Source organism: Protopterus annectens, chromosome 8.part0, assembly GCF_019279795.1.
Source record: "Protopterus annectens isolate FY-2018-M chromosome 8.part0, PAN1.0, whole genome shotgun sequence".
Lineage (NCBI taxonomy): Eukaryota > Metazoa > Chordata > Ceratodontiformes > Protopteridae > Protopterus > Protopterus annectens.
The window spans coordinates 804,042,089-804,062,507 of NC_056741.1; the positions used below are offsets into that span (position 1 = coordinate 804,042,089).

The 20,419-nt window shown below is 41.9% G+C and overlaps 1 protein-coding gene across 1 annotated transcript in view; it reads right to left on the reverse strand.

Annotated features, from left to right (window-relative positions):
• The window catches only part of FAM50A (family with sequence similarity 50 member A), a 575,383-nt gene that overhangs the window by 192,888 nt on the left and 362,076 nt on the right, over positions 1-20,419 (reverse strand). The window contains exons 8-9 of the mRNA XM_044080267.1: positions 17,581-17,657; positions 764-818 (exon numbers count right to left, since the gene is read on the reverse strand). Of these exons, the coding sequence (XP_043936202.1) occupies positions 764-818; positions 17,581-17,657 (132 nt within the window). The remainder of the gene's footprint in view (positions 1-763; positions 819-17,580; positions 17,658-20,419) is intronic.

Below are 20,419 nucleotides of genomic sequence, written 5' to 3' on the forward strand. Positions count from 1 at the left end.
ATAACACAAACAGAAATTTATCTGCAATTTTTGAAAGGGAAGCACCATCTCCAGATCCATTTTTTAAGGGTGCTGGAGTTAAGCGTATTAAGCAAAAGTAGTATCCATCAATAGAGTTATGGAAGTACTACCATCTTCAACATTATTCCTCGTGTCCCCTGGAAGAGAGAGTTTTTTCATCAGTGGATCCAGTTAAACTTGACTTCTAGCAGGGACAGCCTATACTGTATTACCCGTGAACTACACCACCAACAGCTAGACTAATTTGTAAGTGCTAATGGTACTCTGTTGAAGGAACATCTTTACTTATTCAGTTAGTGACTTTTTTATCTGTAACCATTTTAAATGGACAACTCCATTTCCTTCATCTTCAGCACCGTACAAAAGTATCACAAACAACTATTAAAATTACCAACATAGTGGCAGATGTGAGAAAAACCGTCCACCTTGGAATATCACAAAAAACATAAAACTTCCTAAGATAACACTGACAAGCAGTTAAGAGAGAAAAGTGGTTGCTGAAGGACACTCAAAATTTACAGCTTCAGTAGAGAAGTTAGACCTACCAATATCCAAAATTAATGTCATCTCGTCTTTAGTAGCATACATCAAAACAGACATTGGCTCCATCTGATATGGATGCAGCACTACCACTGATGCACAGAATGGACATGGCCAAAAGGATTAAAACACCGTTGAAATGCAATATAAAATGAAGTGGTTTGCGGAGTTCTGTAAATCTGAGTTCCAGACAGATACTTACATGTGGAATTATAAGGTCCTCCTTAATATACATGAGTTGTTCAACACCAGCAGATCTGAAAAATAAAATACGAAAAGAACTGGGCAATTTTAAGAAGACAAACAATCATCAAACAAGGTAAAAAAAAATCTGGTTAGTTATAAGCAAAGTCATTAGATCTGTAGATATTACTGGAAGCATGGAGGTGAATGACCAACTATGTGACAACAAATTCAAGCTGCTAAACAGTAACCCTTGTGTCAGCCTTCAAGAAAATGCAGAGGACAAGACAATTATGGAACTGTGGACACCACAGAGTGGTGAAGAACCCAAAAGAATACAGGGATGAATTGCTTCAAAACATATTGGATAATGCTGTAGCCTCACAGCTCCTGCACCACAGCTCATTCCTGACCAAGAGTTACTGTCTGCATGGAGTGTGTATGATTATACCCATACCTTTAAGCCTGTGCTTCCTCCACATACTCTAGTTTCTTATCACCTCTCAGTGATATGGTGGTCGACTCCTTACCCCCAAAACATGCCCAGGAATACCAGATGTAGCCTTTGCCCTTACATTTAAAGTTAGGGTTATGACTACAATGGGTCCTCAAGGATCAGTCAACTTTACTCAACACAAACTTTCAAATTCATCTGACTTCCTACACAAAATCCGTTAAATCACAGCAGTAGCACACGCAAACAAGTTTTAACTGTGGAAACATTCTGATTATACTCTTGATACCCTGGACACTCAACATACTCCCAACATCATCTTTCCTAGTAAAATTTCTCCACAAAGAGTACAGGTGTGCAAGTTAACTTACAGTAATAGATGTCTGAATAGAACACCATCACAATAGCCATAACCTTATGGGATGCATCAGGCCAAGGATATCAGACAAATAGCCAGTTTACAAAGCTTTGGGCTCTTTCCTTGCACCAAGTACATTCACTCTTAGAACAACATTAAGTGTTGGTATAAAATGGAACATGTGCGTACCAAAAGCTTTCTTGCCCTAAATAATAATGCTGAAGCCTACAGCTCTAACATAAAACTTTCATGCAAAGTTATGTCCTGTCTTGTCAAACCAAAAAGAGGAATACCCCAATCTAGTCATTGGAACTGCAGGAAAATGAGGGATAGAGGGCAGCTGCAAATACTGCAGCAGTGATCTGTTCACACATCTACTATTATGGTAAGTTAAGTTCCATAACTGTAGTATGTTCGACATTAAATCACTGTTGCAATAGCCATAACTACATGGGACACTTGCCAGTGCTTAGATAGAAGGGGTGGAAGGAGAAGGGCTAGAGTCCAGGAGACCTTGAATAGCTCTGGCAAATCCTGTTGTAGCTCAGAAAAATGAATGAAGCTAATAGCAATTAAATGAGGATCAAGTAGCTGCCTCTATAATCCACCCTTTCAAAGGGGCCCAAGAAGTAGCTGTACATCTGGTAGATTGAGCCTTGTCATTCGGGGGGGGGGTGCCATGGGTGAAGTAACAAAACTGAGCAGCCTGAGACAACCATCTGGAAATGATTTGCTCAGTCTGACCTTTTTTCACAATATCAAAGGAAACGTTGGTCAAATTTTCTGAAATCTTTAGTCTTATTCGGGTAAGATTTTTTTTTTTGTTTACAGGGAAGGGAGGGCAAGCCTCCCTACACACCCAGATGTGGGGGGGGGCACCCCAAATATATATATATATATATATATATATATATATATATATATATATATATATATATATATATATATATATACCAACTCAAAGACTGCCATACCTCTGAGAAAAGGGAGTATCCTGGAAATGGCCATCTTGGAATTAATAAATTTTCTTTTGAGCCATTCAGTCTCCACATTTTATGACTTGCTTATGGATCCCAACATTTCAAATGGTTACCTCATCATTTCAAATAGTTACCTCATCATAGTCGATTTTTTGGGGGGTGGGGGGAGGTTGGATAGGGTTCTGGGCAAGGGAAACCAGGCCTGCAGAATTGCACAGAAAACCTACCTCTAGCACTGGATATGGGTCCAATATGGTAATGTTTGGTGAAGGCTTGTACAGAGGACCAAATCGCTGCTTCTAGGATAGTCTTATGTAGGAGTAATTTTAAAAATGCTGTGGTGGTAGAATTCTTTCTTGTTATGTGAGCTCCGACTCTGCTTGCAGCTCATTTACCATGGCAAGAATAACAAAGTAATGCAATTGGCAATCCACTTTGAAATTTGAAAAGATCTGTTTTCTCACTGGTCTTCCCTGTCTACCTTCTGCAAAAGCCACTGAAAGCTGACTGGATCTGTTTTGGGAGTTTTGTTCTGTGTAAGCTGAATCTTAGTTATCTGTGTACATCTAAAGAGGGAAATATTCTCTCCTCCTTGTTATATGGATTAATAAAGAATACAGGAAGATGCATAGCTTGGTTAAAGAAGACTTCTGACACTACTTTGGGCAAGGAGGAGGGGACAGTTCAAGGTGACTCTGCCCTAGTGAAAATGAGGAAGGGCTGTTTGCACATTAGGACTTGCAGCTTGGAGATGCACTTGGCTGAGGTGAGTGCCAGCAACAGGGCTGTTTTCCATGTAAGCAATTCGATGCGTGCTGAGCCCTCTGGCTGAGAGGATGACACTACTAGTTTTTCCAGTATATAATTTAGATCCCAGGAGGGTATTGGGTCACACCTGGGTGGCTTAAGATGCAAGACCAAAGACCCCTTTAAAGAATAGTTTCATACAGGGGTGAGCATATGCAGAACGATACATGGGAAAACAGACAGACATAGCGGAGGCCTGCACTTTTATACTAGAATAAGAGTATCCAGATTTTAGAGGAGGGAGAAGTAATTCTAGTACCCATTCCAATGTTGCTTGGAGTAGTAGAATGCAGTTAGCCTTGCAACACAAAGAAAAACTCTTCTATTTTGCCAAATATGATTTCCTGGCACTTGGTTTTCTTGTTTCCTTTAATACTGATAGCATGCCCTTTGAAAAAACAATTGTACTAACAGAATCAGTAAGCAATCATCAAAGTTGACAATTTGAGTGTTTTCAGGTTGGGATGGATGACAAAATCCCTTGTTCTGGGTTTGAAGGTCCATGAGGAAGGGAGGGGGGGGGTGTCATGATTTTCTCTTGACTGACTGTAAAGAGGATGGAAAACCAGTGTTGCTGGGTCAGTAATGAGCCATCAGCATCATCCTTGGCCTGTCTGTCCTGACTTTCTGCGATACCCTGGTTATAAGTGGTACTAGAAGAAAGGCATAAGGAAAGAAGTCAGTCCAGGCATCCATTTCTCGATACCACTCTCTAAGAAGTCCTTCAACAGAGCTTGCTGATTTGTGTGTTTTCTGGGGAAGTAAAAAGGTCCATCTCTTGCACACCCCATCTGTCTGTCAGGTCCCTTTTCAACATCCATTCATTGAAGTCTAGGAAGGTTTTGCTCGGTATGGCTGCTAGAAGGCTGTCTTGACCCAGTATGCAAGAAACTACAGGGATGAGTCATAATTGCTGAGCCACTAGCCACTGTTGCATTGCTAATCTGCACAGGTGGTAAGAATGACTTCCTCCTTGTTTGCTTATATACCACGTCACTGTAGTGCTGTCTTTTAGTATCATTATTGCTCCTGGAACTAGTCTTTCTAGGAACGCTCTATGCCAGAACTGCATCATCTCCTTTATATTAATGTGCTGTGCTGCTAAATGCCTGTGCCATATCCCATGGACCCGGAGTTGTCCCAGGTGCATTCCCAGGCCAGGACTGAGCCATCCGTGGTAGAGTTTGGACAGTCTCTGGGAGTTGGAAGAGGGGCTCCTGGGTGGGCTTTGATACTCTCCGCCTACTCCAGTGTTTCTTGTTTCAGGCAAGATAGGACATGAATTGCTGTTTCTAGGGGACTGCTGGTGTTAGGATCAGAGATTTTTCAGGAACCACTGTAATTTTTTTCATGTGCAATTTTGTCAATGGGATCATTATGATGCAGGAAACCATGCGTCCCAGGATCCTTAGGAAACCCTCTTGCAGTTATGGTCTGTTTGATGCACAGGTTCATGAGATACTGCAAAAGAAACAAAATTGTATCCTCTGGTTAAAAGAAAGGCCTTCTGTTCGAAAGAGTGCAGGTCTGCTCCCAGGAACAAATTGTGGCTCCCTTGGGCCCTAAAGACACCACCTCAGGGTCCAAAAAGGATTTTTAAAAATGTGCTTGTGGGAGTGCAGAGCCCTAAAAAATGGTCTGGCTTTCAAAAAGCAGGTAGCTGGGAATCAGGTTGCAGAAAAGACTCAAGAATGAACTCTAAAACTGAAGGAATGGCCACAGGCTGTGAACAGAAATCTAAGAAATTATCTAACCATTTTCTTAGACTTGGGGTAATCCTGAGCTTCTCAGTCGAATAACTCTCTCATGTTAAGGAGCGTCTTCCCAGAGGTGAACTTCCTCAGGTGGTGAGGCCAAGACAACATTGTCATCCGAGACTGAATTAGCAAATGTGCCAGAAGACATATGGTCTACATTTGCAAACTCATCTTCATCTGAGACATAAGAATCACTAGATTCCAGGGAAGTAGGGTGCCCTGTTTCTTTTCCCAGGAAAAGATTCTGTGGCAGGTGGCTTGTTCTGGTTAAGCTGCCTGGATCTCATAATATCTCTGAGATCTTCAATTAGCCTGACAAGATGCTGCTGGAAAGCCTGAAGTGACAGACCCAGAAGGCCTAGGCTAAAGCAAGCTGAATACAGCCTTCTTGGTTTTGGCTTGGGTCTGGCTTTGGCTGAGGTGTTGAATGCACTCGACAAAGGTCGTGGGTAGATGTCCATGGCTTCTACCCAGCCAGCTTTTGAAGAGGGAGCTCCACCCTCCACTTCAGCAGTCTTGGAACAGACATTAGAAATACAGACCTGCACATCGGATCCCAGACCCAATCGAAGAGCCAAGTCCTTTGGCCCATGCAGATGTCAAGGGGACCAATGGCATGTCAGGTACCAAAAGGGTCTATGAAGAGATCTTTGTCACAAACTCTTGGCAGTAGAAAGGACTGTGAAGGCACCTTTTCTATCTCAAAAATTACACGATTGGGTGGACTGGCCAACAGAAACTGACGGTCACCCATGGCCTCAACATACTTCGGACACTTCTTGTTTGACTGGTGGACTCTATAAATGGTGCGTGGGCTCCTGACCGTCTCTTTCTTTTTCTAAATATTTTTTCTAGGGATCCCCCCCTAATGCTTAATGGTTCTAGAACTGAAATATGCACATTGGGGACAGTTGGACACATCAAGCTCCAGGCCCAGATATAAAAGACATGGACTGTGGAAGTCCCTGTGAGGTACTTATTTTCCATACTTCAAGTGCACATTGGTCTTAACAGTGGACATCTCACCATACAATATTATGGAATAAAAAAAATTACTTCTTGGAAATGATACTTATCTTGATCACAGTTCAAATTATGGCTTTGAACCAACTAAATACACAACAGATATGTAATCGAGCTGTAGTAACAAGAAAGAACTGAGAAAACAGCATCCTTATACCCTGACACCCTGATATTTTATGGTAGGGTTTCTGCCGGTCCATTAAGAGGAGAAAAAGGTCTCCAGTACTTGGGTCAGCTAAGGACTTCCACAGCACGAAAATGCAAGGTGTTACAACTGCAGCAATGAAACATGACAAAAAAACCCTCAATATGAACAAGCTCTGTAATAAAATAAAAATACAATTGCATGCAAAATAAATTAAAATCTCAAGATACCAAAAATGATCTTACTAAACTAAATAAGGAAATTCAAACCCTGGTATGAGGTAAAAATAGATGCACAGGTGAAGGAAAGAAAAGTTGTGTAAAATCTTACCATAACCATAAATGTCCTTCTCTTCCATTTTGCACTATTCATTACATATAGGTTTTCCCCTCTTGCCACTCAAACATCTGGCCAGTATACAAAAGTCTTCTGTCACTGTATGGTGCGTGGGACGTCTGATGCGGCTAGCACACTGTGGGGCCATAAAAGTGATGTCTACATGCACCAGCCCTCAGAACTTAAGAACCAGTCCTAGTCAGGGTAATGCCAGCCCTGTGCCATCCAGAAAGGGAAATGCTGCATAACAGGAGGGGTAGGTGGGTGGAAAGGAATACTGCAACATGGAAGAGAAAGATATCTATGGTTATTCTAAGATTTTACACAACTTTTCTATTTCCTTCTTTTCCCATGTTGCAGTATTCATCACATATGGGTGAGTGCCAAAACTCACTGTGAGGAAGGGGGTGGTGGTCTAGACGCAGTCTCCAGAAATCCATGAAGGATAGCTGTGACAAAGCCTGCCCTGGCTCTGGACATATGGTCTAATTTGTAGTGTTTGGTGAAGGTGTGGACTTGATGACCAAGTGGCTGCTTCAAGAATGGTAGAGGTGTTCAAACCTCTGAAGAAGGCTCCTGAGGAGGCCATAGCCCTGGTGGAATGTGCTTTAACAGTACCCTGCAGGGATTTCCCATGGAATTAGTAGCAGAAGTGGACAGATTTGGAAATCCAGGTTGAAATAGTTTGTTTGATTACTGCCTTCCCTAGGGCCCTGGGATGGAAGGAGACAAAGAGCTGGTCAGCCTGTCTGATGGATTTGGTTTTGTGCAAGCAAAATCTGAGTCGTATGTGCATATCCAGGAAATGGAGTACTTTCTCACTGTCCCCCTTTGGGTTATGGAAGAAGGTAAGAAGGTGGATGGCTTGATTTAGGGAAAGATAATTCACTACCTTGGGCATGAAGGAAGGGTTTAGTTCCAAGAGTAATCTTGTCAGTGTGGAATACCAGGAAGGGTGGAACAGCCATGAGGACTTGTAGCTCTGAGACTTTTCTGACTGAAGTCAAGGCCATGAGTAACATCGTTTTCCATGTAAAGTGTTTTAAGGAAGTTTGGTCTGCTGGCTCAAAAGGAGGAAGTGTAAGCTTTTCCAAAACACAGTTGAGATCCCCATGGGGGTGGAGATGACTTCCTTGGGGGTCTCAGGTGAAGGACCCCTTTAAGGAATAACATGGCTGGTGGTCTGGAGGATCCAGAGGAAGGCAAGGTGAAATGACAGAAAAGTGGGCTTTAATGGAAGAGTAGGTCAAACTGGTCTGCAACAGTTCACACAGGTAAGACAGAACTAGAGAGGTCTTGCTAGCAAGCGGGTCCAACTGTCTTTTGAGACACCATATAGAAACTCTCTTCCACTTAGAAAGGTAGGATTTTCTCGTATTTGGTTTCCTGGCCTCCTGCAATACAGTGAGCAAGTCCTCATTGCAGAGTTGTCTGAAGGGGATCGGAATCCTATCAGCCACAGTGTGAGATGCAGCAACTGCCACTGTGGGTGGATTTGGGATCCCCTTGTGCTGTGTGAGAAGGTACACTCTGAGGGGTAACTTGTGGTGACTGCCCTTGGTAGTAGGGGAACCAATGCTGTCTTGGCCAATGGGGAGTCACCAGCAAGATTTTTTGTCTGTCCTGCTGAATCTTCAGCTGGACCTTCTGTACAAGTGGGAAGGGGGGAATGCATAGAGAAACTTCTCCTTCCAATAAATTGAGAAGGCATATGTTGCCATTACCTGAAGGTGTAGAAGCCTGGTGCAGAAGTAAGGAAGTTGCTTATAGATGGAGGAGGCAAACGGGTCTATTTGAGGTGTACCCCACCGGTGGATCAGGTCCAGGAAAACATCCCTGTGCAGCACCATTCATGGTTGTTTATGATGGATCTGCTGAGAGAGTCTGCCTGGGCATTCTGCAGTGAAGGAATGTAGACCGCCTGTAGGGTAACTCCCTGGGAGGTGGCCAGTTCCCACACTAGGAGAGCTAGACTGCAAAGTAAGGTTTGCCCCCCCCCCCATTTGTTGAGATACCACAGCACTGTGGTATTGTCTGTAAAGATATTTAAAGGTCCCTGTTGTAGATAAGTTTGGAAGGCCCGAGGGGCCAGGAGAATTGCCTTCATTTCTCAGACATTGATGTGTTCTTTTTTGTGTGGCTCTGGCCACAGTTCCTGCACTTTTAGATGGCCAGAGTTGATCCCCAGCCCAAGTCTGATGCATCTTTGTGCATGATCTGTTTGGGTTCGGGTGGCTGGAGGGGAAGACCTGGGTTGAGGTTAACTTGCTTCAACCACCACTGGATTTCTAGTTTGAGGCAGGGCAGGAGGGGAATCCTGTACTCCAAGGGGTGTGAGTACTGGGTCCAGACTGTCCTTGGGTACCATTGCAACTTTCTCATATGGAGTTTTGCTGATGGTAATGTGGGGATAGTGGCTGCCATGTAGCCCAGGAGCCTAAGGTACTACCTTGCTGTCAATTCTGTTGTCTGAAGGACCATTAACAGGTGTTCTGTCAAGCTTTCCACCTTTTGTTGGGGAAGGTAGGCTCTCACTAGGTCTGTGCGAATCCTGCACCCCAAGAAGACAATGTCTTGAAAAGGATCCAGGTGGGATTTTGGGAAGTTGATCTGAAATCCCAAGGGCTGTAGGAGGGAAGTGGTACGAAGTATGTGTTGCTGGAGGGTTTTCTTGCAGTCTGCCTGTACAAGCAGGTCATCCAGATAGGAAATGTTTGGATTCCTTTTGTTCTGCAAAAGGCAATAACTGGAGCCAGACATCTGGTGAATACCCTGGGTGCAGTGAAGAGTCCAAAGGGCAAGACAGAGAATTGAAAGTGAGAAGGGCCTTTTAAAGTCATAAATAAATTACATTAAGAATTTACCTTATATGCCTCTAGTCAGGAACAGCACTTCAGGATGTGCAAACAGAAATTTTATTCTTACAGCGCTGGGAGTTGGTCTTCATAATTCTTGATGAAGCATTCTCACGTTACATATAAAAACTGTAATTTTATACATTTTCTTATCAAACTGCTCATGCAATTTCATGGCGTTATAATGACTGTGTCCTATAGAAAACTTTGCAAATGTCCTTATCCCTCGTGATTTTCACCTTAGACTTCAAGTGAACACCTTCCTATACATGATTCACCTGCTTCCAAAGGGTCTTGTTTCTGACATTGGATGTTTCAAACCTGCTCTAGCAACAATGCATTCTTAGCTTAGAGGAGTCAGGCTAAGAAATTCCTTTTTGTAATCACTACATGCCTCACTTCATGCAGCACGTACTATTCTCTCTTATTACATACTAAAAGAATGCAGTTTAAAAGACAGCAATACTGTAGCTTCTGAAGCTGTATTTTTCCCAGCCCTACATACAAATTACATTTGCTTTTTAACAATCATATTATAGTATCATTAATAAACTGAAATTAATATGCATTTTAATAAGCTGGTCTTGTCCCATAACAGGTCCACAAAAAACCTCAGGTATTTCCTGAAACTGGGCTTGATGGGGATGTGAAGATAGGCATCCATCCTTTATATCTAAGGTGGCCATGAATCCTTGGGGCAGTAGTAGTGGGAAAAGAGTTGGTACTCAGTAGTAGTGGGAAAAGAGTTGGTAAGGTCAACATCCTGAAAGTAGAAAAGTGAAGGAAGAGGTGAGAAGAGAGAGAGCCAGGACTGATTTCCAAGGACAGTTTTTTCTTGGGACTAGGAAAATACTGAAATATAAACCTCTCCCTTTTGTAGCCAGTGGCATTGTTTAAATGGTACCTTGGCCCAACAGGGTTTGTAGTACTGGCTACAATAGGTGTAGCTGTTGTTTTGAAGGCTGTGGTATACCTTTTCGTTTTGGGGGCATAAGCCAGGTCATAAAGTACCCGTTTTGAATGATTGAAAGGACCCATTTGTCTGATGTGATGGATGTCCGGACAGGAAGACAGTGAGAGAGAGAGACTAACTTGGGTGGGGGGTTTCAGAGATGGCAGGTAGTCAAATACCATCATTCCCGTCTTGAAAGGGCAGCCTCTGGCTAGAGAAGGGGGAATCTCTAGCAGGATGAGGTTGCTTCCTGGCTGATTTTCTAGACCTACTGGGAGCAGCAGGGCAAGAGTGCTTTCTAATAAACCAAGTTTTAGCAGGGTAGTTCCTTTGGAATTTTGGGATGGGGGAGACTAGCAGGTGTTTTAAATCTTGCATCTTTTTCCCCGTTTGCTTTAATGACTTAAATAAATCAGCCACTTTAGTAATGAACAAAGCTGTGCTGTCCACAGGGGCATCAAATCAACTTTCTCCTAAAGTCATCTAAAATGGGCTGGAGATATAGGCATGATTATCTTCTCAAGGCATATGTTGAAGGGGCTGACCTAGGTGAGGCTTCAGCAGCATCATAACGGCACTTTATGGTGTGCCTGGTGACTTAGGATGCGACAGCCAGAAGAAAGGACAGTGAAGCTTTGGCAGCACTATCTCATGTATCAGACAATTCCTTGGAGCCTTTCTCCAGGAGAAATAAGGCATATTTAGCCATGTGTGTGTCTGGTAGTTTCTAGCCCTGAAGGCCAGAGTAACAGAAGTGTAAATGTTCTTATCCAGACGCTCCATGGTTTTGCCGTCTTTGTCAGCAGGCAGAATGGTGGTGGTGGGCAATAGTTTAAATGCCTTACCTGTGGATATGGAAATTGTGGCAAGGTCTGCTGGAGGACACTTTACAAGATACTTGGCAGTATCAGGAACTTTATAAAATCTATCAGGCCTGCGTGTAGCAGGGGGTTATGAATCAAGGTTCAAGGATGCTGAGAAGGCATCGGGGAAGGCAGGCAGAATTGGAGGGGTAGCAGTAGAGGTTTTAGAATCCATCTGAATGAGGTCATAACTTTTTTTTGAACCTCTGTCATTTCAGAGCATTCCCATTTAAAATGTTTTCATCTTGGCAATGGTTTCCCTAAAGGTCAAATCCTCAGCTGGGGGTCAGGGTCAATGGAGTCTTCCTCTGGGGAGCCATACCTCAAGGGAGAAGGAAGCTGAGAGGTCTAGGAGAGTGATTCCTCAGAGGAAGAATCAGAAAAATCCTCTGCCTCCCTCTTGGATGGGTCAGCTGTTTGAGACCTTAGGCTCAGAGTAGGAAGAGGCATCGTAGAAGTCCCTGTAGAGGAAGGCCTTGAAGGCATTAAACAAACTTTAGCTGAAGGCCTGCCAATAAGGCAAGCTTTCAGGAGAAGAAGAGATGTGCTACTTTTTTCCTTTCTCTTGAGAGGCCTGGAAGGCGTCTGAAGGAAGGAAGGCCTGAAATCAGGCAACTGTAAGAAACCGGAGGGATCCAAAGGACCTACCGGAATCGCTGCCCCCTTGTATTGGAGATTGACGCTAGTAAAACCTCAATGGACATGCCCTCCACACGGGATTGTGCGGCTTCCATGGAAGTACCCGCTAAATCCAAAGCGATAGAGCCCGAATCCTCTACCAGGCCAACTGCCACAGGCTAAAGGTCGGACAGAGAAGGAGCACCAATAGAGGTAGGCATGGAAGGTAGTCTTGGTCTTCTTTTTTGGCAGCTTGGCAGGTATGTCAGTTGAACCCTCCATACCTAAGGCTATTTGCTTTATTCGTTGATTTTTTAGGTAGAGACTGAGTGCATGCAGACAGCTTTGCAAGGTTTTGGGCACAAATGCCTGACAAATGGAGCAGGCTTTGTAGTCGTGCAGCTGACCTAAACAGAAGAGACACTAATTGCGAGTGTCCATGTGGGGTATCTGACGGATGCACTTACACTTGCCCTTTCTAGATGACATGAACAGGCATTAAATAAAATGACTGAAAGGTTCCCTAACGGGGCACTTATCTGATTTCTCATAACCCAATGGCCAGGATGGCATGCAGACCTGATGTTCAACTGGAGGCTGAGAAGTTCTGAGGGGATGGTGCGTGCAGACGTCACTTTTATGATCCACTTTGCGAGAGCCATGTCAGATGTCCCATGCACCATACAGTGACTGAAAACTTTTGTATACTGGACGGATGTTCAAGTAGCAAGAGTAGAAAACTCATATGTGATGAATACTGCAACATGGGAATAGAAGGACATCTACAAAGTCTTCTTTAACTGTGTTAGAAACCTCAGAATCAATGCCCAGCACTGTGCAGAGTTAACAGTAAATTACATCACACACTGACCCAGAGGACATCGCCAATCTACTAGCGAACATATTAAGCTGAAACATCACCACCTCTTCCTGCCAATATTCTCAGCTCATAAACCGGCATTATATACTCTCACCAATTTTCCAAGAACAAGTTCTCAAAAGGCTATCAAAGAGCAAGAACATTACTTCCATGGGGCCAGACAACATACTGGGCTGTCTACTGGTCAACCTGAAATATAACTTGTCAGGCCTCACAACAAGCTTCATGCCAGATGAATGAAGGAAAGCAACAAGTCATTTCCCTGCATAACTGAGGGGCTTCAATGGACCTAGGTAATTATAAACCCATAAGCCTAACCAGACTCATTTGAAAGGCTATGGAAAGGTTCACTATTGAATTAATAATGCTATACATGACCTACAGACTCTTGACCCAAGCCAGTTTGGATTAGTCAAGGGCAGATCCTGCCTACTTAATTTGATCAATTTCTTCAAAAGAGTTCCAGTACAAATGGATAAGAGCAAATCAGTATACACCGCATATCTAGACTTCACAAAAGTGTTCAACACCATCCCACACTCTGGTATCATAAACACTCTCTCATAGATAGAAAGAGAACCAGGAAATAAGGTTGAACAGTTCCACTTCCTCTAAAAGACTTCTCCAAAAGCAATGTACCCCAGGGCTCATTCCTTAAGCCACTCCTCTTTAGCATTTATTTATTGGAGGTCAAAACTAATGCAAAGGGTTTGGGTCCGACAAGGTTTACAGATGACTGCAAACTTGCTGCCATCATAAACTCCTCAGAACACATCAAAATCTTCCAAGTGGGTCTGTCCTATACAAATAGCTGTTGTCAAAACCATGGACTAAAAGTAAATGCCAAGAAATCTAAATCCTAGCCTTTGGCAAGCATGACACTGTAATCAGCACTCAGACCAATCATTGAGTAGAATACCCCTTTTGATATGTGCTTATCTGAACACTTGTCACAAACTGAACCACAACACTTCATTAAAAAAAACACAGAGTCTAAATCATAAAACCAATATGAAGTGTCTTCAAAGTCTCGTCTTTATCTCTTATCTCTATCACACATGCTGCTGAGAGGTGATCTCTGCCTTGTGTATAAAGCAAGCATCAACAGAATCTATTTTATCAGACTTATTACACATTCACAAGTCCAACAGTAGCATGAACACCTGCTCAAGAGATCCTACTCTCTTCTGAAACATAAATGGAATATATTTGAGGGATAGGTATGTATCACAGAGAATACTGTTACAAGACAGTCTGACTCCACATAAAGCAAAGTACTACTTTTACCCTATTCAAACATAATTTGGAAAAAAGGATGGGTAACTGCTTATTCACCCCAGGGCAACAAGTTACTCTCCCAATGTATCCTTGTTCTGCCTGGATATGGGTTATTTGTACGCATAATACAAGGACTAAAACTACTGTGGGAATGTAAGGCTAGACTTCTTAAGATTTTATAGATCAATGGCTTACTAACCCATTAACCCATGTACACTTTTCTTTTTCCTTATAAATGCCTTCACTCAACAATTTTATAAGTCCTAGGTTGCACTCAAACACAGTTCCTCTATCTTATTCTCATTCTTCACTCGAAATCTACGTCTGCTGTTTCACTAACCCAGGATTTGGCTAAGCTCAACAGTAAGCTCTAAGCTAGCTGCCCTTGCAGGTCATTTTTAAGCCTCAGAAATTTCACCTTTTGTACTCAAAGTAACCTACACCATTTGGTTATAGACTGACCATACTACTCTCGTGGTCAATAATTTTACATTAACCCCCAATGAGAATAAATGAGATCATACCACAGACAATTTGAGGGGACACACGCATGGAATAAAGCATTTAGGAGCTGAGGGGACACATGCATGGGATAAAGCATTTATAAGCTGTCTATGCCCATATATAGTACAGGGGACAGTCCTGGGTAAACTTTCTATTTCTGATCCATAGACCCAATTTTCGCTTGAATATAGACAGTGAAGAACTTTGTTTTATGGGGCTGGAGAGTCTGTTCCACAGCAGTATAATCCTCTGAGAGAAATACCGGTCCCACAGCAGCAGTATCCTCTGAGAGATATACCTGTCCCTCCAAATGATTATGTTGATGTTGAAGAAAAAGTTTAGATCCCTAGACTATTTCTGACTCCATCTGACTTACTGATGTGTAGTAAATCCATCAGTAAAGGGTCTGAGGGTGCTTTATATGTTAGACACAGGTCACCTCTCAGCAGTCTACAGAATACCAAGTATAGTGACAGTTGGTCCATGTAGGACATGTTTAGGCCTTGTATCTTTTCAGTAAGGAAGCTCCGTTGGCATTCTAGTTGTTGCATGTGTCTGGACAGATACATGCCAAAGGGGGCATTTCATTCAATGACTGACTTAATGAGGCCCAAGTAAAGGGGGACAATGACAGCTCTAGATCAAAATACAATTCCTCTGTTTATAAGCTGTGCAATATAGGACTTTCGTACATTAGAGAACACATGTTGGTCAAAAGTTACATTACTGCCCACACAAGTTTCCCAATCCTGAACAATGAGGCCAACTCTTAGGGGCATACTGTCAATGTGGTAGTTAGCTAGGATACATGATTTCCCAAAGGATGCAATAATGCATTTTTTGGCATCGAGTTTCAGTCCATGATTTTGGCATGAATTATTTATTTGGGACAAACTTTAATGCAGGATGGCCAAATCATTTGGGGAGTCAATGACTGCTCCTAGCTTACAGTCATCTGCAAACTTTGCTCAGCCACAGCCCTTTGGTATTGGCATTTACTTCAAAAAAGTAGATGCCACAGAGGAGAGGTCACAGCACAGAACCCTGTCAGGATCTCCATTGGTGACTAATCTCTTTGTGAAGGCAACTGCCCCTATTTTGGTTATCTGCATCCCGACTGTGAGCTAGCTTTGGCTCACCAATATACTTACTACAGGAATACTCTTCACTTGTGAATGCCACAGAGTTCTATTCCACTCTTCACCTTAGCCTTTCTTTCTCTTAGGCAAAGGCATCAATATCCTTGGGCTTGCCAGTCTCTATCTCTCACACTCCCATTGCAACAGAGCCCACCATTTTCGTCTCTGGCCCTCCCTTTTTATAGGAAAGGGGATGTAAGCCTCTTCCAGTTGGGGAAGGTGTGGATCCTCCTCCTAGTCTGTTCCAAGACTGCATATCAACAGGTGCATAGCTGAATGCCAAGGGGACAATATATCACAAGGTATACTATTTATCCTAACAACGGACACTCAGGCACAGAGTGTAAAGAAGATATTTTTAATCACAATTCTAGGCTTATCATCAATCATTTATCACAACTCTGTGCATCAATAATCATTACTTGATATTCTAACCAAGGTACCAATGACTGTAACTCAGACCCATTCAAATATTAATACAAAAAGCAAATGCACTGCATACACCAAAAATATACACACAAACCACATGAAATGTCTTATATGAATCAAAGACTCTAAAATGAAATGTAAACTAATTAGGATGGAAAAGGTAAAATAAAAAAACACAAGCAGTTTTCTGGCAATGATATCAATGGAAACCTGGCCTGAAAGTAAAAAAAAAAAACAAATCTAAATAACTTTAAACTAAATCACATAACTACATACTACCCATAGCAGTCATTAACAAAACCTTTACTATACCACTATACAACTACTTAAAAAATAAAAATAAAATGGTTCTTAGACAAACAGTACAAAGCACAGTTCACAAAATACCTAGACAACTATGCAAAACAGAACTCAATTAAAAGCTAAGTTACTGCATCTCACTGAAATGAAAAGAACAGTAATTTCAACTAAGAGAGAAGAAAAGAAAACAGGAATATGTAGGAGCTTGGGTTGTGTGAAACAAAATATTTTGCACTACAATTTAGGAAATTGCTGCTTCACCAGTTATCTTGAAAATCTACTCTCTTAAACCTACAATTCAAGATATTCCATGCATCCTACCACAGATCTGTGTATATTCAAGTTATACACTTGCGTTTGTGTGTGCAGGTTCATATATACTAAGACGCACACACACACACACACACACACACACACACACACACACACACACACACACACACACACACACACACACACACACACTCTTGTTTTTGATCATACAGTGGTCTGTTTGTATGTTCTCCCTTTCATTGAGGAGTACATGCATCTGATGTATGCACAGCGTGCAGTTATGTGCAGTTATGTACAGTTGGGAAAATTGGCCCAGCCCACTGTTTCTATCATACAACAGCACTATGGTCCCTTAAGACCCATTAAGCAAATGCAAGTTTCCGGAGGACTACCAGCTGGGGTGAAAATCTGCAGAAATGCATAAAACTGCTGCCCTCTGGACTTGGCACTGTTTTGTTACTAATCCATGATTAATGATCAAGTGACTACAATCCAGTGGTCTAAGAGTGACTGGTATGGCCCTTCTGGAGAAAGGAGGTGCCTGAGGGAGGGTACTGGCAATTTGTGATTGGTCTAGAGACTTGGTGGCTTTGGAATATCTATGAATATCATTGATGAGTATCAATGCCAGGGTGATGGTTTAATCATCAAGTCCTACTCACCGGGAATGTTGCATGTTTTTGGTTTTAAATTTGAACATTTTTGTTTACATGCTCAGTTTCTCTCCAGCATTATACCAAGGCAAGTTATGTTTATTTCAATTACATTACAAAATAAAACCCACATGGGGAACTGTACTCCCCAAGAAATACTCTTTCTGAACACATGAAAGGCAAACCAACCTGAGCTCAGTGAAGGCTTTACAAAATATCTCCCTACACATACCTTAGCTCACTGAAGTCTTTACGTAGAATCTCCATAGATTTCTGAAGAAACTGCTGTATTGTGTTTCCCTTCTTCATCTGCAGAAGTTACATGCAAAACAGAAAAAGAAACTGAGATAGGGCAACTTGAATCACTTTCAGGACATAGTAAAAGTTAATTTCCACTTTTACATACTGTTTACTGAACACTGCAGGATCTTATGTCATCTTAAAAAAAAATACCCACAAAATGAGTAGCAAAGCAGTAAATGATACAAAAAAATAACCAAATGTGGTGAAAATGCACAAATATTCATTCACACAATATTTAATACATCCACTATCCTTCATAGGGTCACAGGGAGCCAAAACCTATTCCAAAGTAAGTAATTTCAGAGCTGAAAATTTTGCAGTCAGAAAGGTAACCAGTTTCATGGTTAAATGGCTAGAATACACTAAGGAAGGGATGTCACTGGCATCATGCAATACATGCAAACCATCCATTCATTTAGAGGTGCTGGAGATCAGAACCTCCACCAGCAAGCAAAGGGGGACACACACACAGACACAGACACAGACACACACACACAAATTAGTGCCATTTTAGCATCACAGACACACCTGCCAGCATGTTTATTTATGTGGAAGTAAACTGGATATCACTATGCAAACCCATGTGGACATGGAGAAAATATGCAAATTCTACACAAAAAGGCATCACTTCTAAAAAAAATTAAGCTGCCCAAGCATAAATCACTCTGTCAAGACACAACTGCATCACTATACTAAAATCATACTTAAGATGTAGGGATGTGGACAGGGTCACACTCAAGTTACTGAATTTAGTATGCAGGGGTGTGGGTAGGGCACAGCCCATTATGTCACGAGGTACAGAAGAGCAGAGTACCCAGTACAAAAGCAGCAATAAAGTGATTCTGCATTGGGTTGTTCTGTCTGAACTTCCCACAAATTGAGCACACTAACTGGCAGCAGCAAGAACATACTCAGATCCATGACTGCGCATCTACGCAATAAGATGACGACCTCTGATAGAGAACAGAGTAAACCTCTGTGGAAGTGAAAGCAGCTTGCATGCAAAAGACTCAGTGTGGAACAGGTTCTGAACTTCTTGCATGGGTGCTGCGGATCAGGACAATAAAATGCACTCTATACAGACTTGCTAGCATTACAGTACTACTGGGTAGCTATGATACATGGATTCTGAGATAAAAAAGGACAGACACTCTGCCTTAGAACCTTATTTTACAGGATTGGAATATCATTCAAGAGCTTCTTACTCTTCTTGGACCCAACCAACTCAAATTGGTCCAAATCAGGTGGTAACGTCAACTAAAAAATATCTTTCCAATCCATAAACACTCAAGAAAAAGGAACACTTAAGAACAAATATTTTTTTCTTACTAAAAGTTCTATAGTTCATGAGTCCTGAGAGAGAGTCCCAGTATGTTTATATGGCGCCCGCATCTCTTCTGAAGGCTCTATGTAGACCATTCAGAATATTCCAACATAAAAAAAAAAGCAGTAAACAAATGATCGACGGAGCACAATAACTCTCTTACACTTTCTTCAGGAAACGTATAGTCTGAATAACTGCCTTCCACTAATGCAGCCAGTCTGAGTTGAGAAGTGAAGGGACTGATGTTATACTATGCACTAAAAGCAGGCAAAATATCAGGCTTTAATCATCTCTCAAACTTCAGATGGAAAAATTAACAAAATGCAGCTTTATTTTACTGAGAAACACCTACATTAACAATTCCAGGGCAAACGCATTCATGTTTAACATTCATCCTCTCTGGCCAATATTCTGAAAGAGGGCAATGTTTCAAAATGATAGCTTCAGAGACTTGAATTTGGGCAATTTTCTACTGAATCTTAAAACTGGGACTCATCAGAAGTAAGCTTCAAAGAAATCAAAAATTATTGTTACTGGACATATTTGACTACTATGTTTAACACAGACAGCTCAAGTGGTTGATTAAATAAATTAAATGCCTGCAGCTTAATTCAAATGCAAAAAAAAAAGTCTCAAATCAGTCACAAAAATGCACTTATGACTAAATACTATAAGCAGTTCAAGGAACTGGGGGGGAGGGGCATGTAACATGACTATCTACAGTTCCTTAGGTCTTACAATCTGTAAATAGCTGTAAACGTTAACAAAACAAGCAGGACTTTTGACGATAACTATGTAACTGCCAAGATATTATTCTACCACTAACTTTCCCTTTTAAACAAGTTTAGCAGTCAGTTTTCACTCAGAAAGGGTGCAAAATGAAAAAACTGATAACTCCAGTTATGAGTGCTCTTATACATTAATGAAAATGAAACATTACCACTATTTCTTAAACTGTTTCCACTTAACGTATAGCTCTAGAAAAACATCTGTATACATTTTTTCCTAAATACTTTTTGCCCCAGATCTGTCAACCACAAAGCCTCTCAAAGCGAGACTCATCCTAATTAACCTTCATACTAGTCCCGCGGTGGTGGTGCTGCGTTAGCTTTGTTACCTCACAGTTAGACGTTGCCCGTTCGATTCTCAGTTAGAGCATCTTCTGTGTAGCGACATGCGTGAATGGGCGTTCCTTCGTTGAAGGTTGTGCGTTAGGCCCGGCAAGCCAGCACGTAAAAATCTACTGCCAATCATTAGCGGACTGGAGTTCCACTGTGGCGACCCCTAACCAGGAAAAGCCGAAAGACACAAACAAACAAACTAGGGGATGTACATCATCATCCAAGCAGCTATGAGGATTTCTTTGTAACCCTGCACACATCAGTACCTTACGCTTAACTTGTCTGGAAGAAAGGATCTTATCTCCTGACCCAGATTAGTTTGA